The following is a 27,373-nucleotide window of genomic DNA, read 5'->3' on the forward strand; positions in this document are numbered from 1 at the left end:
AAAAAAAAACAAAACAAAACAAAACAAAAACAAAAAAAAAAACATTAGAAGTGAGACTGTAATAGTATCCCATGCTACATAGCATTCATGTTGTGGTTTTCACTGATAAGGCTAAATCAAGTTAATTTCATGGTGTTATTACAATCTGGGGTCTGGGGCATTCATTTTGACAGATTTATCTGAAGCCACGCCTAAAGTCCTGATGCTGGTGTTGTATTGGCAGGGAGCACAGCGCACAGGACCGCATTGGCTGTTTTTTTTCTTCTTTTTTCTTTTTTTCATAAGGGTCCCAAACTACACCGAGATTTGGAATATTACGTTATAGTCCTACAGGAAGATGGCGACTGTCATTCATAATCCTTTGAAATCGTAAGTACATTTCTTTTTTGTTATTATTATTTTAACGAAATTACTGCATCGTGTAAGATGAATGTAACGAGCTATTATGACTGTATGGGGATTACACGCGCTTTTAAATAAGTCTAACATTTAACACCTTTAGTATATACTTGGGCAGTCTCCGTATCTTCAGGTACCGTTGCCTAGTTGCTGTATTGTGCAATACGAATATAAAAGCATGCACTTATGCACGGTGTGCGAACGGAAAACATCACCAGTCCGCGCGCAAATGACTACATTCAGTTTCATTTATGCATAAAGTTGCGGACATTCCACTTTTAAAAATAAATAGAATTAAAAAAAACCTCGTCTGTCAGAAGTTTGCCTGCGCTCCTTGTCGGGGATATTTGTGTAGTTAATATAATGCAAGTACTGACACAAAGCTCCCACTGCGCGACTCGTGCTTGTCTGAGCCTGACAAGCTCACGCACAGCAGGTTATTACATTAACTTTAATTTGTGTGCGTGGAGGAATAAACTGCTTAAAGCCGATCTTGGCGGTTTGAAAATGCATTTGTAGAAAAATAATGTATATGAGCATGGGTTTAAAAAAAGGTTAATGGGATGTGATCCTAAGTAGAGTAAAGATTTAGGGGATAAAACCAACTTTCATTATATCACAGAATGCATGTCCCCCCCGCCCCTGCTGCTGGCTGACGGCAGATGTTTACCACTGGTCATGTGGAATGCGCAGTGTTTGACAGTTTCTTGTGCAAGAGGCAAGTGTTTTATTAATTTGAACGGAATGCTGCTGCGGGTCCCTTAAAATAGATTCTGAAATGATGCTCTTATTTTGTAGAGCTCTTTATTGTTGTTGTTTTTGTTGTTGTTGACAACCAGAAACATGTCATACATGGTTACTGTGTGGAGGAGGGGGGGGACTTAATGCTTCTGTGTTGTACCGAAACAGATTAGGCTGTAGGGAATGAAGGTATATGTGTTTGCTTTTGTGTGCATGTAGAGCAGCAGATTAGAGAGCGTCCCAGTATTTCAGTGTTTCGCTGGGTCCATCTGTTAACGGAGGTACACGTAAAAAAGAAAAAAAAGAAAAAAAGAAAAAGACAGGCTGATGCTGGGGCAGAGGGAGGGAGGGAGTCCCATCTGCCCTTTGCATGCAGCAGGGCTTTCTCAGATAGACACCCCCCACCAATCTAATATCTGCAAAAAAGGGAAAGCGATATGCATATGGACACGGGACCCCACCTACCACAACAGACATACTAGTATAAGCTCAGAGCAAAATATGAGAGGCAACTGTAATGAAAAGTGTATGTGAAGTGTAATGTGTTGGAATGTAAGACCCAATATCAAGTAACATGTGAGTTACAACCTTGGGAAGTAAAGTCGCGGTCTACGTTTTAGACAGAGTCTACTGTGTTTGAAACAAAAGGCCTTACTTCTGAGTCGTACTCAGGATGTGGCACGTTAATAATGCGCGCTCAGTGAGGACGTGGTAATAATCTAGCCTGCTCTCTTGTCAGTGCCCAGCTCTGACAGATGAATTATAACCATAAGGAACATGGCAGTAAATATGTCTGGCTTTGTGGACTCGCTCGCTCATGTTTAGCAATGCATATTTTCCTCGACTGACTCAAATTCTCATTTTCAAAAAGACTTTTGGTAATTGAATCCTGGGAGGCCGGGTGGGATAATGAGAAGCCGACATGAGAAGTATTCAAATAAGCGCTGCGATTCATATGTAGAGATGTGCATATCGCGCCTGTTACCTTCTTTCATTAGAGTTGGATTTGTAAATAAAAACCAAAGAGCTCAGGTGGGATGTGGATTGGTTGTGTTTGCACAAGGATTGAGAGAACTTGAACTCAGATTAGAGGAAATGTAAGAGAGATGTAGGGTTGTCAGTGTGTTTGGGGTCGTGGATTTTTATTGTGAGGTTTTTGGTTTTTTTTGCATGTCTGCGTAGACGTGCGCCCCTCCCCCAGTTCTTGTGAGAGGGAGCGTGAGTGAGTGATGGAGGTGGGTGGAGGGGTGTCTGTCTGGCTGCATTTAGTCCTGCTGCATACATTTATACTACACTCTGAGCGCTGGGTTGAACCCTGGCCTTTGTCTATCCGAGCTCAGGGAATGGGAATAGAATGGTTTCCAGGCACAGACAATTAAATGGACAGGAACATTTTTTTTTAAATGGAAACCTCCAAGCAGTGATCAATGCTTTTTCTTTTTTTCCATGTTCTGCACATGGAAACATTTTTCTCTCTCTATGGGTATATGTGAGACTTTGGAGAGCTGAGAGATAAGCATGTGGTATCCTTTACAATACAAAATAGAATCTTTTATGTTGGACAAACATTTTATCCTCCACATTTCCTCCAGTAATGCTCATGCTGAGTTGAAATGACGTATGGGTCAAGCCATGTCTACACCTTCCACTCCTTCACCTCTCCTGACTTCTGGTGTCTCTGGTCCTCCACCCATCCCTCAGCAAAACAACAGCAAGAGCATCTAATTCAGGGTTTCCCCCCTTCTGCAACACCCTTTCCTCTTCAGCTGTTTGCCCTGCCTCTCTCCTTCTTCCCTCCACCTCAGACTGCACTTTGCACCTTTCCCTTTTACTCCCTTTGTGTGTCTGTTTGCGTACAGGCAGGAGTGTGTGAGTGTGTGTGCATGAATGTGCTCGTGTGTACGGTCATTTGTGTGTTTGGGAGAAAAATGAGTGTGACAGGATTTGAAAGGGAACACGTGTGCCCCAGGACATATCGAATCCCCACCCTGTACCCCGCCACCCCCTTTCCCTCCCATTCTGCCTCCTTGGCCCCTCCTCCTCCGTCTCCCTTCTCTATGCTTCACACTGCTCGACCTACAAAGTGCTACACAAAGAAGCCGATCAGTACCCACATGCTGTTGCCCCGCTTCACACATCCCCCTAGGGCTCCTACTTACTCCTATACTGGATTTGATCTCCTCTGACCATCTTTTGCTCAATATGTGGTTAACCTCCAGCATTCCCTAATGCTATTAACTTTCCTTCGAGATGCTGTGTATATGTTGTACTGTCCAGCACAGTCTATAAGAAAGATGCATCTGTGTAATGTTACAGAGATCATCCTAATTACTGTATTGTGAAAGCATTGCCCATACAGCTTTCCATTACCTCTGACTTGCGTCCAGGCACACAACATTTAAACAGTTCTGCATGTTTCAGGGCTCCACCTCTAAAGTATTTGACACAGTCTCTTTTGCAGGATTGTTCAGTTTTCCTGTAACTCAAGACTTTTATCTATTGAACTGCAAATGCCACAACTGTACTGTACTGCGAAGTGGAAAAAATATTTCAGAAAACATGCCATACTGTTATAGTCCATGACATAAGTCATCATTTAATTACCAATCAGTGAATATACTGCTCCAATACAGTACAGAAGCTGCTCATTTAAACTATAATTAACAAAAAACAACAATAAAAACAAAAATTGCATGCCATGGTCTGTATTGATGAACCGCTTATACTCCTATATGTGAATAACAGTATTGGGTCACCTGTACACGACACCTGCTTGACCATGGAAAGCCTGCCGTGAAGCTACCAGTGCACAGTCTTTGTGATGATGTTAATGTCAGATAAGGTCTGAAACTCTGAATTTACTGAGTGAGCAGATTGTTGGTAACTTACCGTATGAGCCTCATCAGTCGATGACCTCGCTCTGTAACATTACATCAGGGGTCGGCAACCTTTCTGATGATGAGTGCCATCTAAAATCTCCTCAGAAGTCAATGTGCCATATGATTGCATTAGCAATAAATTTAATAACGCTCTATATTAACAGTTACAGACTATATAGAAAAACTTTATAGAATGATATTTGTTCGCAGATGTTTGCAGCTATCAGCAAAAAGTTATCAGCTATTTTGAAACAAAAAAAAAGACACTTTTTTATCCATAACAAGAATTCAAATGAACTGTAAAACAGAAAATGCAAATGCTATTTATGGTCTCCTCACAACAATGATAAGAAAAATAACATGTGTATCTCTGTTAATACAGAGACACACATGTTAATGTGATCTATCCTCTCCCACTCAGAGGCACAGGTCCCCGAGTGTCCAGCATTCAGATGGCTACCTGAGGACACTCTTCGTGTGAGAGAAAATCTGCTCACACAGATATGTAGAGCCAAATACTGTCAATAAGGCCTCTGTAATTTTCTAAAGACAGTTAAACTTGTCAGGTAGTGATGTCCAGCAGGTGAAAATGCAAGCTCCATGAACACGCACAGCTGTGGATTCCAGTATTGTTGGTATATGTATGATTTCTATACATTTTACGTCAGATAAAAACTTTGGTTGTAAGATTCAGATAATTATTTAATAAAAACCAGACACTTTAAATGAGAATAAGAAAGAAAAGTATTTCTTTGTGCCCCACTTTCCCTGTTTGTGCCCTACCTGGAGCCCTGGCAAAACTTTTCTAGACCCGCCCCTGCACAATTACCAGCTGTCAGCTAAATAGAAAAGGATCCTGGTGTTATTTGTCTCTCAGAAACAGTTCATAACTTCCCTTCAACTCATTCATGTCACCTAAAAGGTAAACCTGTTTCTCCATCACCTGTCCAGCTCTGATGATTCAGTAAGGACATCTCCTGGTTTCATCTTCATGTTTCCCTCTCACCACATATCCAAACCGATATCATGACCAGAAGCTTTACGGCTGTGGCTCCAACAAACATCAGCTGATACTAGAAATTAATATTAAATCAATTCTAACAACAGCTGATCAAGCTTAAACGTGCTGCTGAAAAGACACAGAATAACTCCAGCTTTGTGTCTTTTCTTTCATTCTAGCTGAAGTCCAGGACAAACTGTGTTCCTTTTCAGCTCAATACGAAATGCGTAATATTTTCTCTGAATATGTGACGATTCTGTTTTTTACAGGACGGTTGGCAACTCTACTAACTAACCTTATGAATAAAATAAAGTTCACTATCAGTAACATCATAGCACCCACCCAGCTGTATAGAAACTCCGTCATGCTAGCTAGCACACGGTACGAGTTATTGTAACTGACTGTAAAGTCAGCACAACGAAAATAAACTACACCTAAACTTGGTGTATATCTGACCCAGATAGACTGCAGGTCATAACTTCTTACCCAAAGTTCAGTTCACCTGACACTCGGACCGGTGGCCGCCTCGGGTCTCTCCTCCTCCTGCCTCCCCTTTCCCCTCATCCACTTGCTGGCCTCTGGGAGCTGCGCCATAGCCACCACCAAACAACTGAGTTATTTTGACACACCGGCCAGCATCTGGCCAATCCACCACCTTTCGTGTTTATACCATTACCGTTACATCTTGCATACCGGGCAAATGCCTGATGGCCAGTCCAGCTTGTGCCATCAGTTAACCCTTGGCGTGTCAGCTGTGGCAGGCGTGCCCAGGGTTGCCGACCCCTGCTTTACATGGTCTGCCACTTCATGCTGTGGTTGAGTTGCTGTGTTCCTTAACACTTCCACTTTGCAATGCTACATGCTACTACAGCACCACGCTCAAATTCAGTAAACTCTTTATTCTTTCAGTAATGTTTGTGGATAGGTGTGTGATTTTATACCAGTGGCAACTGGACTGAAAATGCCAGAAATCAAAGATTAAAAGGTGTAGCCCAATACTTTTGTCCATATAGTGTGTACTAAAAACCTGGCCTTGATGGCCTTGATGACTGATATTCGCCCAGTTTATAAACTAGTGTGATAAAGAGCTGCCTACATCTCAAAATTCCAAATAACTGTAGTGAAAGAGCAACAGTTTAATCTGCTATGCATTCACACCTGCAAACATGCCTGCCCCCAGACACACAAATGCTCCGTCCAAAAGCAGGCTCAGACAGTTTAATATGCTGTAATTAGGGTCTCATTTTGTGGTTAAGAATTGGAACTATATTAGTCGGTGCTTGCTGGAGTTCACCTACAAAAATAATTTTTGCATGTTAGCAGATGCAATAATTTCTCATATTTGTGTTCAGAAGAAAATCAGCCCATTAATTTTACCATCCATTTTCTTCCACCTGTCCAAAACAGAATTGCCGGAAGGGGGCCTATCCCAGCTGTCATAGGGCAAGAGGTGGGGTACACCCTGGACAGACTGTCAGTCTATGGCACATGACACTTTTCTTATTTTATGTGACCATTCATAATGTCGTTTTGTGAGTTTATTTATTGCGAAAAATTGTTAAACTAAGCACTAAAGTGCTTTTAACTTTTACAAGCCAGTATAACTCACCCTTGTTAAATTAATGCAACTTAACAATTAAGCTTAAAGTTGAATCAGATGACCCTGAACCATCCCGTAGTTATGCTGCAGGGGCATAGGCCTAGGCTGTTGGGGGCTTCCCATGATGCACTGAGCACTTCTTCTTCGCTTATCTGTTTTCACTCTCTGTGTGTTTATATACCACTACTGCATTTAATCATTAGTTATTATTAAACTCTTGCTCTGTTTCTCATAGTGTGTCTTTTGTCCTGTCTCTCTGCTGTCTTCTCTTTCCCCTCACCACCAAGTGGTCGCGGCAGATGGTTGCCCATCCCTGAGCCACGAGTTTCTTCCTGTTAAAAGGGAGTTTTTCCTTCTCGCTGTCACCAAGTGCTTCCTCATAGGTGGTCGTGTGATTGTTGTGAATTGGCACCATATAAATAAAATAGAATAGAATTTATTTTTTCAAGTCAACAGGTTTGGATAATAAGTAAAGGCAGTTTATCACACATGGGAACGAAAGTGTTAAATGTTCACATTTGAGAACACAGGTCTAAATTTTGGGGGCCAATTTTTTTTCTTTTTGTGTTAAAAATGCAAAGACTATTAAAAACAAAGCAAATAATCGGCTGTGAGATACAGTAGCACATTATAGCAAACTGAGATGGGATCAAAACACCAAGAAAACAGAGAGTCTTGAGAGATTAACACAAATGTGAAGAGACGGATGACAGTGATTTATTTTGCTGTTGATGAGTTCTTTCAGTGGCTAAATATTCAATTCACCGAGGAGGAAGAGAAAGTGACAGATACGAGTAAGACTGATGAAGAGAAATGACAGGAGATATCCAAACACAAAGGCTGATTAATGGAGCCTCCACTCCCCTTGGCTAAGGACTGAGTACCACATTAAATATTCATAACGTTCATTAGCCCTTTTTGGACTTCCTTCTCTAGCATGTGTGCGTGTCAGACCCTGTTTGCTCGCCTTGAGCTGAATGCAAATGAAATTAGCCCCTCAACTGTTCAATGATGTCTCCCTTTAACTGTGATACATCATTAATGGGTACCTGTGAGGGCAATAGCCCCTGATGTCCAAACACAGAACAAAGGATGGGATTGAAATGTTCTTTACCTCTGTAAGCTTTTACCGATAGACCTACCTGCGCCTTTAGGTATAGAATGAAATAGTGATCCAAGACCAATGAAACCTATACTGACTGTTGTATACACAGCTCTTTTGTGCCAGCATGGAATGAGCTGAAACAGTCGTAGTGGTGCACACAGACACAAAAACACACTTAACAACTGCAGATTCCATCAGTATCCAGGAAGCTGGTGTCTAAGAGGAATGCGTTCCCTGACATGCAAAACTCGCCTTACATAAGCTCCATCACTGCACTCAGCCATACAGTTAACTCACGGTTGGAGCACAGAGCAATTGAGGATAGTCAAATCAAGTTTGGGTAAGAATGTCTCAGGACACGCAAGCCGCAGACAGAAGTCTCGGAGGCATCCTCATACACTATTTACTCTCACGTAATGAATACAACACACAGACAAATGCACAGCAGGCAAACGAGCTGTGCACGAACACTCACTTACGTAAGAGTTTATGAAGCCGCCCGGGGAGGTTATGCAGACGCTTTGTTGTCGGAAACGGGACAGAAACGTACAGGCAATATGGGATGACACGGGGGAGGGAAAAAAATGAGGGAGGAAGGATGAGGAGAAATACCCGTAGGTACACACACACACACACACACACACACACACACACACACACACACACACACAATTCAATCTAGCCAACTGATAGTGACAGCAGAGATAACACTTTACCTCTGGGAACATGAGTTATGTGACAGGAAGTCTCTTCTGGAGATTTGGATTTGAGTGGATCACTGTGACTGCTGGTCTCATACTGTAAAAACACGTGTCACAAAAAGCACCAGCTGCATCCCTCATTTCTGGAGGTCTCTGCACAAAAACCTTAGTCAACATGAAGAGAATTATTCCTGATATAAACGAATTCCAGTCCACAGTCACCAGCAGATTTGAGTTAGAGAAATCTATAACACAAACAGCAGTTTGACTTATATTTGTGGACTTATGGGTATCACTTGTTGGACTGTTTATTGCCTGGTAGCAATCTTGGAGTTTCTGCTGGCTGCCTGTTTCTGAAAGGAGCTGCTTCTCTCTGACATTAATCCAAAGTCATTTTTGTAGCACTGTGGATTAGATTAAATATACTTTTGATAACAATTAATTCTCTGTCAGTGCGCCCCAGGGTGGCTGTGGCTACAATGTAGCTTGCCATCACCAGTGTGTGAATGTGTGTGTGAATGGGTGGATGACTGGATGTGTAAAGCGCTTTGGGGTCCTTAGGGACTAGTAAAGCGCTATACAAATACAGGCCATTTTACAATTCACAGTGAGCTTTGATGGGATTTCAGTGGCATTTCTGCAATTATCATTCCTTAATAACACGAATAACTAGAGTTAAATGTGATGATTTACCTGAAGTGCGTGTGTCAGGCAGTGCTGTGCATCCAGATATAGGACACAACAGTCCTTTGTATGTTTCCAGACATGTGATATGTTTTCCACTAGGACTTTTTGCCTCCCATAAAAAGCCATTTCTGTTACTGCATTTACATTCTACAAAACTATACCCTCTAAAGCTAATTGTTGGGCTAAATTTTGAGAGCCAAAAAGGTCACCAAGCAATTAAAGGTACAGATTTGCATGATTCCTTCTACACTGTGACGTGTGGTCAAACCCAGTAAAGAGGGTTCTGGGTTTAGACGAGCCTTTGTTCTCCCTGCAGATGCAACATGTGGGGAGTAAAACAAGGAAAACATCCTTGTCCAGATGCACCAGTATAGCCAAAGTTGAGGTTCACATTTAACAAATATGAAAAACATGCAGCTGCCATTTGTTCTACACATGTCCGATTGTTCAGTTTTCTCTCTTCCTATTCCTATTTATGTCCTCTTTGCTCTTACAAAGTAGGCACCCCCTTCTTACTTCTTATGTGACACTCACCCCCTCTTTTCCTTCATCTTATGCATGCACTACCTGGTTCACGCTCCACTGCTAGTCACTCCACTTCTTACCCTTCTCCCTTCCCACTATCCATCCCTCCTTCCTTCACCCTCTGCAACCTCCATCTCCAAACACTGCACATCTTTGTGAGATTCAGTGTGACCAGAGAGCTGGTCTTTGTCCAGCTTGGCATTCTTTACATATCTGTGCGCAGTATCCACAGACCGCCCGTCTTAGCTTGGCCAGTCAAAGAGACGGGTGATAGGCAGCCAGATAGACTATGATATGTAAATAAACAGAAAAACTGACGCTGTTCTGCTGCTTTCGATATGTTCCAGCCTAGCAACAGAAAGTCCTTGTGGCATTATGGAAAACAACCTCCTTGACACTAATTATGCTGCATTGGATTAAATGATCAGGGATTTCATGCTAAACAGAAAAGTCTCTTTTACATGTGTCTCATTTAAGAAAGACTTAATCATTAAGGGAAGCAAATAAATCTTGGTTTGTTCTCTCTGACTCTAATGATCTTAGCTGCAGAAATCCTGCTGTGAGACTGGGACTGTGTAGGTTATTGATGGTTCACATCCTGATTTGTATCCTCTTATCAGTCGATGCACATCTGTTTATAGCACATCTGTTGTGTGGACTTCATTGTGGCACACTTAGTCATCTACAAATTTGACAGCATGAAACATCTCATCTCCTAATCATTTCCTGTTATATTTGTCCTCACTGTTCTAATGCCAATCACTTTCAGTTCAGCTGCCTTTATGCTGTAAAGCCAGAACAAGTTTTTGTATTATACTAACACCCAGCTGATATCCAATTTATACTAGTGGCGTTAAAGATCCACAAATGTTAGCATTTAGTTAATAAGATATAAACAGTTGTTGTGAGTGACTCAGTAGCCACATATAATGCATTTAATTCAGATGTTGAATGAATGGGGCAGTTGATGTAGAAGTTAATGCTAACAAACCTGATGGATTACACTGGAATCAAAGCTGTGTGTGCCTGTTTTCCTAACATGTTCTTCGTGTTTCTCTGTGGACAGGCTTGGCGACCAGTTCTACAAGGAGGCCATCGAACACTGTAGGAACTACAATGCCCGACTCTGTGCAGAGCGCAGCGTGCGCATGCCCTTCTTGGACTCACAAACCGGTGTGGCACAGAACAACTGTTACATCTGGATGGAAAAGCACCAACGTCAGCCAGGTGAGAAACACCGCAAAGGTTGAAAAATGTAGCAAAAGTTATTCATTCATTAAGTCTGCATTTGGAGATATCTGCATTTTTTTGCTTCAGGGAGATGATTGATGTCACTCTCGTTTAAAAATTCAACATAAGGCTACAGCTACTGGCTGCAGCACTGAATGCAAACAGTAGTAAAAATGTAAACTTCTAATCTGTACTGCCACTAGTGTGGATTTTTTTAGTCACTAAATACAGTATGTCATATGTAAAGACCTGATCAGGCTCTATTCACGAATAAAAAAATAAAAATCATTCTTGAGTAGGTGCACCATTTAACTCACTGGGTTAAACAAATAACCCATATGCCATGAGGCTAACGCAGCAGCCCAGACTTGAAACCGCCCCAGGCCATTTGGTGCATGTCTTCCTCTTACTAAAATAAATCAACTAAAAAAATATCTTGAATAAAGTACCTGGGCTATGGTTATACCTCTATAGCTACAAGTTGGCAGATATTAGAGCCCAACCAATTTATCAATGAGCCAATATTTTCGGCTAATATTAGCCTTGGTCTGATCTATCAGTACTGACATTTTTACCATCTGATAAATGAATACTTCAAAAAGTGAACAGACAGGAGAAACGGCTTTTATTTTGCATAGTTTGTCCAGAGGGCGCTCTGCAACATCCCTATCAGGCTCTCAGCAGACTGGGCAGTCACATTTCCCTAACAAATGTTAAGGAAATCTGTTCTTGTTTTGTGTGTCTGAAAGCAAAAAAATATCGACCAACATATCAGATTATTGGATTTTTAAATCACTAAATATCAGCATTAGTATTCGTCTTAAAAATCCTGTATCATCGGTGTCTAGGAGATATTACATATCAACTAACTGAACTTCATCAAATCTTGTGAGTGTAGTTTATGCTTTGTGTGACATGGCACACTATGTTTATAATAAACCTTTTTTTGGCCAATAAAGCTACAGTAACTCTTTTTGGAGCTGAAAGAACTTAAACTAAAAAAAAAAGACTTTAAAAAGAACCACATTATTTGTTTGCTTTTGGGATCTGAATTATGATTTTGGCCAGAAAGAAGTTACTTTCTCAGATTTAAGAAAAGAAGGAAGAACAGCTCCCTTGACTTGACTATGAATATACAAACAGTCAGTCTACAACTCACTCACCGATACAGTATATCTGCTAACAAAAGTCAAAAGTCTGAATTACTGCTGGATTAATTTTTTGGCCAGAAACAATCACTCCTCAGGGAATATTGAAATGAGCCTGCCAGGAAACCAGTGCAGACTCCAGGAAATGACTGTGAAATATAGCATGTTAATTTGCGAGCTTTACAAGTTCTGGTAGGTGAATTTAGAGCTGGGCTAGCTATTAGCTTTTGCCTTCCAGTTTTTATGCTAAGCTAAGATGAACAGCCTCATGCTGGAGCTTCATCTTCACTGCACAGGCATGAGAGTGGTATCAATCTTCTTGCCCAACTCGCTGCAGGAAAGTTAATAAACATATATCAGAAAACACTGATAAATATGAATTAATGGATTTCCTCCATCAGTAAAAAAAAGTCTGCCAGCTCATCTTTTGTATATTCCCCGAGTTACTGTTTGCTGATTTATCCTTAAGCAGTTAGAATGCATTGTGCACATCTGGTTCTTCTGTAAAGGCAAAGGGAACAATCTGCTATTTACTGGGAGCTGGACACAAATAGCCTGCTCTCCATCTTGTATGCAAAGCCCTTCAGGCCACACCCTATACTTTGTGGCAGACCTAAGTCACATTATATGCATTTATTCTAGGTTTATCCCTCCCCCTCCATCTCTTGATTTTTATTCACCGCTCATGCAGACTTAAAACCCCTGTTTTTCATCTCTCCCTCCTACGTGGCTATTGGTGGAATACGATTAGGGTTTGAGAACAAACAGCATTTGACTGGATAAAAGTAAAACTGCATCTTCTCAACATTAGCATACTGATGTATCTTTTGGTACTTCTCAGATAAATGTCATTAAAAGTCTTCAAAGAGCTGCAATTTTAGCTTGCGAGTGATACATAGTCTCTAGAATTTGATCACAAGAGCTGGACCCCTCTGAATATATGGGGTAGTGCCTGAGCACTACTGAAATCATATTGCAACATATTAAGTGTCAGGAAAGACCAGGTCTCTGTGTGCATTACTGTGTTTGTGTGTTGCAGAGCTCAATGCAAGGTTTGTTAAAATGGTATGCTTGCCAGTGGTTGTTAAAATTCTTCCTGTGTGCCTGTGTGACTCTCTGTGTGTACATATATATGGATACATATGTGTGTGTGTGTATGTGTGTGTGTTTCCAGGCCAGGCAGCAGGACAGATGTATACCTACCCCGCTCGTTGCTGGAGAAAGAAGAGGCGACTCCACCCTCCCCTGGATCCCCAGCTCCGCCTGTGTGAGCTTCGACTAGGTGAGACAAACAGCACAGCCATGCAGTGAAAGTCAAGACCCACAGTTACGCAACGGAGCCTACTTTAATGCATTTTATTTTATTTATTCATGCCGTCACATAAATACATCTGTTTTATTTGTGGCCTCTGTGCTGCTGGGTATCTGCATGTAGCTATTGCGCACGCTTGCTGTCTGGCCATCTGGCTCGGGTTAGCTCGTCTCTCCTACCAGGTCTCCAGGTTCATTTTCTCCCTGGAATCAATGCCGCCTCTCTCTCTGTTCTGTGGCTATAGGCGCACATATGCATAGGCACACAAATACCCCCCCCCCCCACACACACACACACACACACACGACTCTTGCTGCCCGTTGCACCACAGAAGCACCCTAACTGGGCCTCTATAATCATTTGTCCATGAGGCATAACAATGTAAGTGAGTCCTATGAGGTGGAAGTGTGTTCTCTCTTATGAGTGTGTGCATCCATGCATGCATACAGAGTGTGTGTTATAACGGGTGGGTTGGGATTTTAGCAAAAGGAATGCCCCCATCAGGAACCTGTGAAGGAGGGGAATGAAGGCAAGTCTTTGTTTCTGCTTTTCTACTCTATTGTTTCCCCTCTCGCTGTCTTCCAGATGCAATCTAATACTCTGGAGCTTTCCGCTAAGAATGACTTGCTTTGCTTTCAAGATGAGGACAGAGAGTCCTTCTGATGAGGAAAAAAAAACAACAAGAAAAAAACAAAAAAACAAAAGCTACAGCTAACCAGCTCATCAACCAACAAGCTTGCATAAAAACAGAAGAAATTAGAGAAGGTAACACTGTAGTTAAAGAGGCATGCAAAACTTTCGGACGCCGAGAGTAGAAGTGCAGAATTCTTGTCTTTTGTTTTTGAGATATCCTATTGTGTAGTTTGGACCAGATGTCTATCATAACAAAACAGAAGAATGTGAATTCTCCCCTCGTGGGCTTTTGCAAAATGCTTTATGTTTATTTAATGCTTCCTGAGCAGAGAGGTTTGTCTCTGTGAATACACAGAAGCCATGCCACATATGAATTCCTTGTTCTTGTAGAGTTTCGCTTTTCCTTTTTCACGTCCCAGGTCATGTTAGGGTTTCAGGAACCATTTTTCTGTCCTCTCAACTAGTCTTCTATATAGCAGGTTAAAACAAAACACATGAGATCTGTGTAGGAGCAGCAGAAGCCAAGATATCCTGACTGTGAAGTCACTATCAAAATCTCACAAAGCAACTCAGCAGCATCTTTCATCGGGACCACTTCTTTCAAACATCCAGAAACCTCTTTCTGTCACCTATTTTGATCCTCCAGAGGGAAAAAAGGTGTTGTGCAACTGCTTTCACAGGCTGAAGATGAGTAAACTGGACTTTACATGTGAAATTATTGATGCACACCTAAGAATTTAAATCCAGGCAACTTGTGCATGCATGTATTAAATGAGGCAATGTGTTCTTTAGCCCCAAAAAAGAAGGTAAAGACACGAATGAAGGACAATCTAGAGGAGGAAAGTGGGTTTCATGTACAGGAAGGAGGTTGTCAAAAGAGACCAAAGTAAAGGACAACATGTATGTGCTGGGGAGGGGAGGCAGAGTGGTGGTTGAATGAAGAAAACACAGAGGCAGTGCAAGCACAAAGTCATAGCATACAGAAAGACAAATGAGAGGAGGAGGAAGAGGAGGAGGGAAGACGCAGAGGTACAGAAGCTCTGTATTCAATAAGTGTCTTACATCCTCAGCAGCTGTGCTCGCTCCCTGCTTTTCTTATCATAGCCTTAGTTTCATTCGGCTCTCATCCTGGTATTAGAGATGAAAGGAGAGGACAAAGAGGCAGGGCTGCTGCAGCAAGTTCGTCTCTGTGGAAATGAACAGAGCAAAAGCAGGAACGATGAAGGAGATTAGATAGGGGGAGAAATAAAGAAGAATGAGATATATGAGAAATATTACAGGCTTAAAAGCAGTGAGTGTTTTTTAAAAATATATGTATTTGGCTAATTTCCTTCCCATAGCACGCTTGTCTTATCTTTTATTGATGTTGGATCTGGTAGCCTGCTTTTCATTATTCCCAAAGCTCCCTCCTTCCTCATAAAACCTCGTCCACCCCGATGATAATCATTAAACTCTGTCACCTACCATCTGTGCTAAATTACCACAACTGCACCTCACATAATAAAACGATAAATAAAATAAATGGACCAGACGACCTGTTAACGAATGACTTTGAGGCATTTAGGCAAAATGTAACTAAATACACGTGTAAGTAACCACAGAGCTTCTTTCTTCTTTCTTCTTCCTCTGTATTTATAGGAAGATATATTTACTTTTAAATGCCGTCACTCTATTTTTCTTTAATATCATCATTATATGATTTTATCTTACCAGCGGCAGCCTGGAGAGCACAGGCCGACATGAGCTGCATGGCTCACAGGCGACTTCTTATGGTGGAATATATGTTTTCAGTTTAGTAGCTTAATCTAGCATACTGCAATAAAAAATGTTTTTACATTTTTTACAGATAGATTTGAGCATCACTGTGGTTCTGTCAGGAGATTTATACTGTACAGTTGTACTTGTAAGTGTCGAGAAGCACGAGGTGCAGTGTGAAAGGATGCATTCACATAAGAGCTTTACTTATAGCAGCCTTACACCCCAAGTGCTCCTTTCTGCCTGACCACAGGTTAACAGCTTTTAGCCACTTTAGTACGAAATGCCGGGATGAAAAAGTGGGATTAAAACACACAGGTTGATGCACACTTGCCTTGCTATACACAGACACATACACATGCCACCTCAAGTGGTCTTTGTTTCCTTTTTGTCATTCCCTCCTTCGCCTTCTCTCTTCAGAAGCAGAACTGGCTCCAAAGCGTGAGGGGGCACCGGGGGAGGCCACAGCCCTGGAGGCCCTACTAAGGGGGGACAACCTGCTGGAGAAAAAAAACAACCTCAGTAAGGAAGATGAGACATTGCTAGAAATACAGGTATGGTTAATAAGATAAGGAAGATTAGTATATGTCACCAGTAGGGGTCCCTTTAACTTCATGTATGCGTCTCATTTGACATCTTATTTGGCCAATGCCCGAAGTCCACTCTTCTCTGAGGTGCAGCCAGTGTAAAGACATGGATTTTTTTTTTCAATAAATCACAGCAGCATCTCAAGTTTTGTTTCTCCACCAACTTTCCCTGAAAATTGGCCAGGTAGATTTGATGTCTTCCTGCAACAAATGACAATGAAAACCCCCTGACAAGTAAATCAAACATTAACCAGGAGAATTGTAAATATGTCTGTATCTATATATTTCCAGCTTCCTGAGACCTAATGCTACCTCTGTCTAACCCCTGTCTTTCTGTTTGCGTTTGCACTCTGCAGAGAGTACTTGAGGCAGAGGAAAATGGGGATGGCTTCCATGACGATGAAGACTTTGAACTCGATACTCCGAAGAGAAAGAACAGAAACAGAGGCAAAGTGAGTGTCGAAAGCAAAAACAGGATTTATATATGACGGTGTGTGTTTTGAATTGTAATGCAATACAGAATACAATACAGAAAAATTGTCACATTAGTACAAAATCCAAGTAAGTTAAGACTCAACACCACCATCAACCTGAAAGCAGAATACTTTACCAGCATTATAGGATACAGTAAGCTTTTTTTTTTAACTTGTGTTGGAGGAAATAAATGGATGATCACGAGTGTCTTGTGTATCCTTTCAGAACCGAGGCTCGAGCCGCAGAAGGGCAGAACCCGTTAACATCGAGGACCAGGATAAACCTTATGTCTGTGACAGTAAGGGCAAAGAAAACTTCATTCTTTGTACATGTACCATCCTGCAATCGGTGCGATTACAGTCACTGTGTTTTCTCAGAGCAGAGATACTGTGTTCTCCTGAGATCTGGCTGTTAAGAGAAAAAACACGTGTATCAATATATATATATATATATTTTAAAGCCCTCTCTCTGTTGCTAAGAGCAGTCCTCTGCAGCATGAAGAAAGAGTTTGCTGTTAATCCAGACCTGACCAGCATGCCACTTTCGTACTTGGACAGAATTCCTCAGTAATGGATTGCCGCGGGAATTGTGGCTAGAGATACTGACTGAGCCTCAGACAGATGAATTTCATCCTCGTTTTTGTGTCTTGTTCTGTCTTTCCGATATTGTTTGCTTTTGTGTCTTCTCTGTTCCAGATAGATACAAACAAAAGTATAACTCAAAAAAGGCTGAAGAAGGTATCTTAACCTGTCTCCATCTTGTCTTTCTAGGAGCTTCTTGAGCTGTCTTTATGAATGGCCTTTTTGCTAGTGGGCATTTGGCGTCCTTGACTGACTGAATGCTAATGCTCTGAATATGTGCAATGCTTTAATTGCTTTAAGGTAGTCTAGGCATCCCTGTGCAAGCACTGCATGATGCTAACAGTAAACCTAATGCCTCAATGCTTGCTTGTTGCAAAGCATGCGCCAACTGATGCTTAAACACCAGCTCATCTAAGGGGTGCATGCTTAATAGGTTTCTCTATAGCTGTGTGCGATTCTTAGATAAGTGTTTGCACTGGTTTGATTTATTTCTATATATTTGAAAATAGAATTGATTGGTTAATTGTTGTTAAGGCTGAAATAGCTGGATCAATAATGCACCAGAGAGCTGTGTAATGAGAAACGTCTATAATGGCTACAAGGCCAGTGTACCCATGTAAAAAATCCTAAATGAACATGAAAATATCATAACAAGTCTAGGTCAGCGTTAAAAGTTTCAATAAACTTGCTTATAAAATACTTCTATGTATATATAGAAATATAAATAAATGAGATGATTTTTCTTTTAAGTCTTTGTCTTTCTTTTAACTTTGCTATAGTTCCACTTATTTACCTTAGGAAACATTTTCTTAGCTACAAATAGTTGTAGTTATTTCGCAGATAGAGGTTCCGCCTTACCGTCTTCCACTGACTCTCTAGGTGTTCACAGCAACTAACTTAGACCAGTGTCATACACTGATGTTTTCACCTGACAGTGTGCAGTTTTCATGGTTTTAACTTTCCTGTGATCTAAAAAAAAAATCTGTAGTGTGTGGAAAGCGCTACAAGAACCGGCCTGGCCTGAGCTACCATTACACACACACTCACCTGGCAGAGGAGGAGGGAGAAGAGGAGAAGGAACCAGAGATGGCTCCGTCTTCTCCTCAGAGTTCAGAGAACCATAAACGTAAGTTGCTGGCTGGTATTTAATCATACTGATTAACGGGATATTTCCAGGTCACAAAAACTTGCACTTACTTACGAAAGCTCAGACTGAATGGAAGCTCGTGGACCATTCCCCTTATTTCTCCTGCTAACAGCTCAAAAGGGCCCTGATGGTGCTGTTATCCCCAACGACTACTGTGACTTCTGCCTGGGAGACCAGGACTCCAACAGGAAAACAGGACAAGCAGAGGAGCTGGTGTCCTGCTCTGACTGCGGACGTTCTGGTGAGTCCTCACTTACTGGTCATAGATGGTTTATGTGAAAACCTGAGATTTTGTATTTGCCTAAGCACTAATTGATTGAATTGCAATAGTTATATAATCCCTCCAGTAGACTTAGTAGAAAAAAGTGAATGCCATATTAGTGATTTCAGTAGGACAGCAAGAAGGCGTACTAAGAATGTGCCCATTCACTTTTCTGCCAAGAGTGACATGAAAGTATTGATACAACTCATGTGTCTGTTCATATACAGTTTGCACCATCTAAGCTTAACACTAAGTTAATGGGGACCATTTGTGCTCATTTCCAGCTGTATATTTTTATTCATTGTCTGTACTAAAGTAGCTTTGTATCATTCGTATTTCAGAATGAAAATTGTTATCAAACACTGGGCCTTTATGCCACCTCTTAGTTCATCCTCTGCCTGAAACAACCCACATTATTCCTTTTACGACCATCGTTCCTTTAAGCCAACTTTCTTCCAGTTGGCTTGTGTTTTGTAACCTGAAGGTTTCAGCAACTTGTGGGAATGGCTACTGTGCTCACAGCCAGATTTGTGTGCCTGCTAATAAAGTTTCTAACGAATGTACGTAACTCTAAGAAAACTCTGTACGTATGTGACAACAACAGCTCAGTAACTGGAGTTTAACTGGCTTTCCTAGTTGTTTTCCAACTTTGTTCCCACTGACTTAAGTGGAAAGACAATAAAATTTCTCAAGTGGAAACTATTTTTTTTATTAGTTAAGCGTAAATACTGAAGTATGAGATTTGATACCATGCATAAGGTTAGGTTTTATGCATCTATTACATGGTGTCCCTGGTGGGTGATGAGCACTTGCTTCACCCCCTGAAAGTCCCATCTGTTCCAGCTTTGCCATTACTGTCCTCCACCTGGTGGTCTTAAGCCTGCCCCCCTCTCCATAAGCTTAGGCTGCCCATGTGCTGTTACCTTGCCATGGAGGGTAGGCATGAGCACTTGAAGCTATATTGTTGGGAGGGTTTAACCCTGGCAAGGCATGGCAAAAACAGCACATGACCCTTTGTGTTTGGGGCTAGGCATCGGCTAACACCTCCATCTCATAAAAACTCCAGCAAGTTACAGAAACTTTCATGAGAACACAGTACACTTAGGTTAGCTTAGTCCAATTTAAAAGGAACAGTTAGCCTCGTTTGGTTCAGAGATAACAAAATCTCCTTTTTGGTTTTTAAACAGATTTAAAAAACAAAACAAAATGTGAACTTTAGGTGTGCTGGTAAGATGTTGTTACCTCATGAAAGAGCCTGTAACCCCACCGCTCCTGCCCGTTCTACATTTTTATGCTAAGCTAAGCTAACTGCCCTCTAGCTGTGTGTGAGTTGTATCAATCACTTCATTGATCAGAAATGTGTTGTCTGCTAGACTCATACTTTACTTTAAGTCTTACTACACATCTCATTTTTGTTTCTCTTTACTTCCTTTTTGTCCACGATCTTGTTCATGTGTATCTCTCGCTTTCTTGCGATGTTTATCTTTGCCACACGGATTTAAATTGTGTTTCTCTATCGGCCACAGATGTGATGCAGTTTAAAAGTTTGCATCAAATATAAAGGAATAAATTACACACATATATTTAGGAGGGAGATGAGGGGAGGTACATGTTGTTACCCAGTTTAATGTAGTCCTTCTATATTTCAGAACAAGTTCCCCAAAAATTCAAACAAATCTGTACCTTCAGGTGATAATGTAGATTTAGATGCTTTTGGTGTGCAATAAAAGCTTTCAAGTGTCTCTTCAATGGGGTTGTCAATGAGCCTTTCAGATCATAAGAACTGAGAGCCAACCACAGGAAAGAATCATACGAATTTGCAGAATCTGCCGCTTGCTTCCATCCTGCATGCTTCTCCATGTCAGCCTCGTTCATCAGTAAAGACCTCTGCCTTTAGACAACATGCTTTCACTCTTTTGTTGCTCAGTTTTCATGCATTATCCTTTGGCACATGTGGCTGCATTTTTCCCCCTTTTCCCCCCGTTTTGTTTCCCACACTAGCCGAAAACGGCATCTGCTGGATATCTCAGCAAAAAACCTTTGGTTGAATCATTTCAGCAAGCAAGATGTTGTCTTACTACGGTAGAGTGTGCTAGAACAACTGGGAGACTGTGTGGCCTTGTCTGTGTTGCTCTGATGCTGATGTTTTCATGGTAGCTGGAAGAGGAGGAGCGAAGAAGGATGGGAGGAAGCGGAGCACTCTCGAAGAATTGTTCGGCAGCGCGTCAGACAGCGAGGCCTCCACGTTTCATGGCTTTGAAGATGCAGAGCTGGAAGATATTTCGTTCTCAGACAGTGATGTAGTTGCTGACAGCTAATAATGGGACAACTTGACTAGCTGAGCCTTCTGCCATTAAAGTTTTAATTGAGGGAACAATGAAAGACTCATGAGGCACATAATGGACCGCAGAAAACCACAGTGAAGACATTTCTGGAAAGTGTCTTGGAAAGGATGCAGGATATATATTCACATATGCTTCTGCTTGGGAATTTGTTTCTCATGGACACACTAACATATATTTTTTTACCATCCTCGTGGATTTTTCAACAGTTGAGCCATTTTCCATTTTTCATAAACAAAAAAATAAATAAATAAAAATGTCCTTACATTTGACTTTGCTTGCATCAGATAATCAATATAACAAACTATACATCTTTGCTACATGCCACTTAAATCTGGACCAAAAACGTTGATAGCGCTGTGGACTACGGACTAAGGAATTAAAAACATGACTTTTCCATGGTAAAATGAACACGTGACATGGGGGAGGGAGGCACTTGGACTCTCAAGTCACTCCACTAGCTAAAGAGGACAGTGAGCAGCGAGGTAAGAGCCAGTCACCACTCCATTATCCATTTAAGCCAACAGGATGTCTGTTAAAAGTGTCTCAGCGGATTTCTTCTCAACTGCAATTCCTTAGAGTAATTTGTGAGGACGGCAGTAACTCAAATATCTACACAGGTCACATTCCTTGTTATTTTACCCATGAGGCTTAGAGGGATCAGTGCGATCAGTGTTTTGGGCTTCTTTCCCAGTCCAGATATATGTCAGTTCACCCTTGCATATGGCTCATTGATACCCCATTGACACCAGTGTACTTATGACTGTCCTCTCATAACTGTGATGATGTGGGCAGGCTACAAAAAACAATGTTATTAAGGCAGGCAACAAGAGGACCACTTTACATATTTCTTTTTGTGTTGTCATGGTTGTAGTTTTACCAGAAGAGGATAAAATATGTCTCGGCTGTGTTTAACTGTGCACACATGATTCCATGTGTTTTGTTTTCATGTCATATAATCACTTGCTGTATACACTGTCAACACTGTCATAGAAGACAAAGACAGAGAAACACGCAGCCATCTGGGTGAAGAGTCAAATCCTTTTTTTGTGTGTGAACTAGATCACATTAGAGGAAATATTTCACAATGTTAGCCAAGTCATTTTATATATATATAGCACATTTAAACACAGCAGACATTGGTCAATGTGCTACACAGCAAGCAGCTAAAACGAAATGTAACGCATTTGGATGAACTAAAAACAATTTAAAGGCAAATGAAATGAAAGTTAAAACATAAAAAGCAAAACCACCTGGAGAGCGGCAAAAGGACACACACTGGCCACTTTATTAGGTACACCTGGTCAACAACCCGGTCCAATATGTAAATGATAAAGGTTTTTATATAGGGATTTTCTAATCTACCTGAGTAGAGCAGAAACAACAACATGCTTTTCTATCTAACATTCATACTCTGTTGGATGCTTCAGAGAGCAACTCTGGGTTCATTATTTTGTCCAATTTGGCATGCAGACTGGAGCAGCCGGGAATCAAACCAAAAACCCTCCAATTAGTGGATGACTTGCTCTACCTGCTGAGCTACAGCCACTCCATTAACGTAGACAACACAACCAGCTAAAGTTCAGGAAGACAGGGGATTAAAGTGATCTTGAATGCGCCATGTTTGCTGGTGCCAAACATGGTGCATGGTGGGTATTTCAGAAAGTGCTGATCCACTGGGATTTTCCCACACAGCCGTCCTAGCCATCACACAAAGCATCAAACCATGAAACAGACAGATTACAACAGCAGAAGACCACACCAGGTGTTACTTCTGTCAGCTAAGAACAGGAGAGTTAGGGTAGAATTTACATGACTTTACCAAAATTGGAAAACAGAACCATTGAAAGAAACGCTGCCTGGTCTGATGAGTTGAATTCTGCTTGGACATTCAAATGGGATACTTTGGTCCCCTTAGTACAGTTGCCATCTTATTGCCAAACATGTTCATGCTTTTAAGACCACAGTGTACCCATCTACTGATCCAGAAGGATAATGTGCTGTCACAAATTGCTAATCAGTGATCGGAGTTTGTTTGAACATGACAATGAACTCACTGGCCTTCACAATCACCAGACAGATGGCCAGTGTTAAAATTAATTCAAAACACGTAACTGTTACTGGGCAAAGCTGCTAGGTGAGTCACAAAATAAGAGAATAAGAATATAAAGCTAGAAATCAGTTTAACAGATCCACTTTAAAATCACTCCAAAACAGTTTGTAAACTTTTTTTCGGCAATCCACTTCTCCTGCCCCTGCTTCCCTTTGTCTTTGTCTCATCGTCCCGACACAGGTCATCCGACATGTCTGCAGTTCACTGAGAACATGATGCAGGCCGTCAGGACATACCAGTGGCAGTGCATCGAGTGCAAGTCCTGCAGCCTCTGTGGCACCTCAGAAAATGATGTATGTATCACAGAGGAAAACCTTGTGCCAACCTTTGTGTCTCCAGAAATGTCGGCTCTCACTTTGAATTGGCTGTGAAGCTGTGGAATGACCTTTCACCAGCTTGTGTGCAGCCTATCAGAGAAATAATACATATTAAATTATCTGTGTGTAGATATAGAATTATATGGAGCCAAGTACGCAAAAAAATTTGAAAGTCTGTAAAAATTAATTAAGATTTTAATTTTATATGCAATGTGCAACCAGCAAGCCGCTGTTTTATAATGTATTGTATAAAATAATGACAGTGACTGTGTGTTCATGCAGGACCAGCTGCTGTTCTGCGATGACTGTGACAGAGGATACCACATGTACTGCCTGAAGCCACCGATGACCCAGCCTCCTGAAGGTACCGCAGCCGAAAGCCACTCTGACAGCTTTTAGTGTACATCAGTGGTGCTATATTATTATATTATATGTTTGAAAGCTGCTACAGGCAAAGTCTATATATGGAAAAGATTTCAACCTTTCCTTCTCTCCTCTCTGTACAGGAAGCTGGAGCTGTCACTTGTGTTTGGACTTGTTAAAAGACAAGGCCTCAGCCTATGGAGAAGCATAAAGGACACACATTTTTTAAAGCACATGTAAACACAATATATATATATTTGTACAGATGCACTTACTGTTTGACATATACTTTCTCCCAGATACAACCCAACACACACACACACACACAATACCCACAGATACACACTCCGGTGCATTAGCAGGCTCAGGGCTTAGTTTCCCGTGTGAGGCTCAGAGATCCTCTACCTCTCATAAAGCCAAGCAACACTCACAGATGCAAATGCCATACGCCATCTTAAGCGTAAGTCAGCTAACAGCAGATCTGCTGTTCCCTCGTTTCTCTACCTCACCTCTCAGCAGACAGCAAAAAGCAAAAGCAAGATTGATAATGGCCAATACGGTGTAGAACATGTGCATGTGAAGTACACGTTTATTTTAACTGCATTTCTGCATGTTTTCCCCCCTGATTTGGATTTATTTGAGTATGATTTGGAAGGTGTTTCTCCTAAAGTATTTGCTGAAGCTGCATCACTTCCTTCCCTTGTAGCTTAAGTTCTCCAGTGGGGGAACCTTGAGTGAGTTTGACTAATGTTTGTTTAGATTTCTCCTTCCAGCTCTACTCCTCTGCTATGTTTAGACTTTACAGTGACATTCCCACTTTACATCTGGACAGACTCCGTATTAGTTATGCCATCTTTCACAGGTTTTGTCAAGCTTGGTGAAATTTATATCCTGCGTTAAGAGGAAATGGGGCGATAAAACAGCCTCCACTATCATTCCCTTTGGAGCGTAGTGACTTTATAGCCACGTCTGTTTTTCTGTATTCGTTCAGTTACCAGGATACTGTGGTGCTCAGTAGGACACCTTACTAATGGTGAAATACTTTAAAAAGTAGAATTAAAAAATTATTCATCTAAATTTCATCTGTAAATCTGTGGTTCCCAAACCTTTTCTATCACCTACTTCCCAGCCAAATTATAGACTGATTGCATTTTATTAAATAAATACCTGAAATTTCTCATTAAAAATAAAATTTTACATCTTCAGTGAGCTAAGAATACAACTTCATACTTTATTTGACTGACATGTCAATGAGCCAGAGCTACAGGTTTTCTTCTCAGTAAATTTTGACATTAACCTGAATATCGTTAGCCTTGCTAGCATCAGAGCGCACTTTTGTTCTTTAAACAATTCCTTATTAATCCTTCTGTTTTTTATAGTTAATTTGAAGGGAACGCTTGCAGTGGTAGATTCACATATCACAGTTTAAACAATTTATTTTCCTACACTTTTGCTGAATTTGGTTTTTGTCTGAAAAAATAACTTCACTAGCAGCTGCTGCTAGCCAGCTATTTCATGCTAACTCCATGAGTTGATTGAACGTTTTAAGCTATTCAGCCCACTCATTTTAAAAGAAAAAACACCAAAAAAAGGGTTTAATCAATACCATCATGCCTACAAAGCCACAACTAAAACGCTGAAGCTAAGCTATCAATTTATTTTGACATAGAAGGTAAATGGATATGTTACTAATGACAATAATGAACATCTTCTATTTAGGAGCAAGGCTTAATTAAAAATGATTTCTGTGAAAAAGGTTCAATAACTAGCATTGTGATTTTAGCCTCTAACCATACATCATATCTTTAATTGGAGATTGATTATAACTCTTCATCAGACAGCAATCCAATCCATTTCTTATTATACTCAAGTCTTTCAGTGTTGCCTGTCCGGTTAAGTGCTTAGAAGTCCAATGCTGTGGACTGGTCAGCAGTAAGTAGTTGCTCTTTCTAAGCTTTGATGGAACAGCCTTTATTTTTTGAAAAATGTTCAGCTTTTATTGTTTCACTCTAACTACCCATACATACACAGGTATTTTGATAAACATAGCCTTTTCTATGCATTTTGACCTTTCATCCAAGACACTGAAAATGGGAGCTTCGTCCAGGGTGAAGATTTTCAAAAAGTCACGTTTCTTAGTTTTTTTCCAGATTTTGTCCACTCTTATCATCTTTTTTTTTATATCAGACTTTGCTTTCTGCTAGTTTTTTTAGGCTCCATATTGTCTAACATTTCTATAAGGTCAGGTTTATACCATCACCTATTGCTTTGGCAGCATGCTCTTTCATTTGGGTGAAGACATCTTTCAAAATGAACATCCATATAGAGGGCCTTTCCAACAGTTTGGGAACCACTCGTGTAAATTTTCCAATGCAACGTGTTTATAATGAAACCTTCATACATTATTATCTCTCAAGGAAGCAGCATATACTGTTGTGTCCTGTGTTTTGTATGCAGTTAAAAACAGAATATATTCTGGGAGTGCTGCATTTGTACAGCTGTGTGAATAAGGTTAATGTTTACTTGGTTCCATGTTAGACTGAGCACTAAAATCTGTGAAAACTGTTTATATTATGAAAAAAAGTTGACTCTCAAAAACGAAACACCTCAAGAGAAGAAATGAGAAAAAGAGAAAATGATCCTCAAAGTACACATAGTGTGCTTCTCCTGACAGGATATCACATTTTGCATTTGTGTTTTGTGTTATTATGTGTTTGTATTTGATAACACGTTTCCACTGACAATCATGAGGTAGCATAGACACATTATTAACACACTGAGGGTTTCACTGTGCTTTTCTCTGGTGAGTTTTCAATATCATTTGCGTCTTCCTTACACAAATGTCATGTACGGTGTTTTTGGGTGGGGAAGAGGGGGTGATGCCATCAACTACAGTGATCCAAATGTGTGATGTTTTGTTAAAATAAATGTTTCATTATTGTGTTAAAATAAAGAGCTTGATTCTTGTTTGCTTGTATATTAAGCATATAATGAAAATAGCCCGGTCAGTAGCAGACATGTTTCCAATTTCTCCTGTGGGAATACTCTCTCATTCCAGTGAACTGTTTTACATAAACTGACAATTAGACATTGAAGTACTAGCCAAGATGACTGTGTCTAATATGAACATGTCCTCCCCATCACATATTGCTGCTTTCCTGTCTCTCACCCTCTGTGTATGAATACTCTACGGTGAGCAGTGACAGAAGAATAAACTCATTTTCCAGTAGTATCAAATGAATGCTCACCTTATGAAATCACTTTCCACTCTCATCAATGATTATATTATATAGATAGATAGTCATATATTATAGATCCGTATAGTCATTGCTAGAAATCTTACTTGGTAGTATTTACATTTTTTTTACCACTAGGTACCAGTATTGGTCTGGAGTTGAACTCTGGATTTACGCTGCAGTAGACTACTCATTGTTGAATTCATGGAACACTTATTTCTTTAGATTTAGGCATA

The 27,373-nt window shown here is 40.7% G+C and overlaps 1 protein-coding gene across 3 annotated transcripts; it reads left to right on the top strand.

The window, feature by feature from the left end:
* The first annotated feature begins 162 nt into the window (after nt 1-162).
* dpf3 (double PHD fingers 3) lies at nt 163-26,893 on the top strand. 3 transcript variants are annotated; one of them, XM_082505672.1, is made up of 12 exons: nt 323-369; nt 10,704-10,864; nt 13,190-13,297; nt 16,136-16,269; nt 16,659-16,754; nt 17,002-17,074; nt 17,472-17,513; nt 18,346-18,483; nt 18,617-18,745; nt 23,402-23,514; nt 23,821-23,902; nt 24,045-26,893. In XM_082505672.1, the coding sequence occupies exons 1-12, from the start codon at nt 338-340 to the stop codon at nt 24,110-24,112; spliced, it is 1,176 nt and encodes a 391-aa protein (XP_082361798.1). In that variant the 5' UTR covers nt 323-337; the 3' UTR covers nt 24,113-26,893. The 3 variants fall into 3 exon arrangements, with proteins under 3 accessions (XP_082361800.1, XP_082361799.1, XP_082361798.1); XM_082505673.1 differs by lacking the exon at nt 17,472-17,513 and having other exon boundaries at nt 172-369; nt 24,045-26,889; XM_082505674.1 differs by lacking the exons at nt 23,402-23,514; nt 23,821-23,902; nt 24,045-26,893 and adding an exon at nt 20,924-21,590 and having other exon boundaries at nt 163-369.
* Nucleotides 26,894-27,373: the final 480 nt, after the last annotated feature.

This window comes from Aulonocara stuartgranti (genome assembly GCF_965226115.1).
Source record: "Aulonocara stuartgranti genome assembly, chromosome: 15".
NCBI classification, from domain to species: domain Eukaryota; kingdom Metazoa; phylum Chordata; class Actinopteri; order Cichliformes; family Cichlidae; genus Aulonocara; species Aulonocara stuartgranti.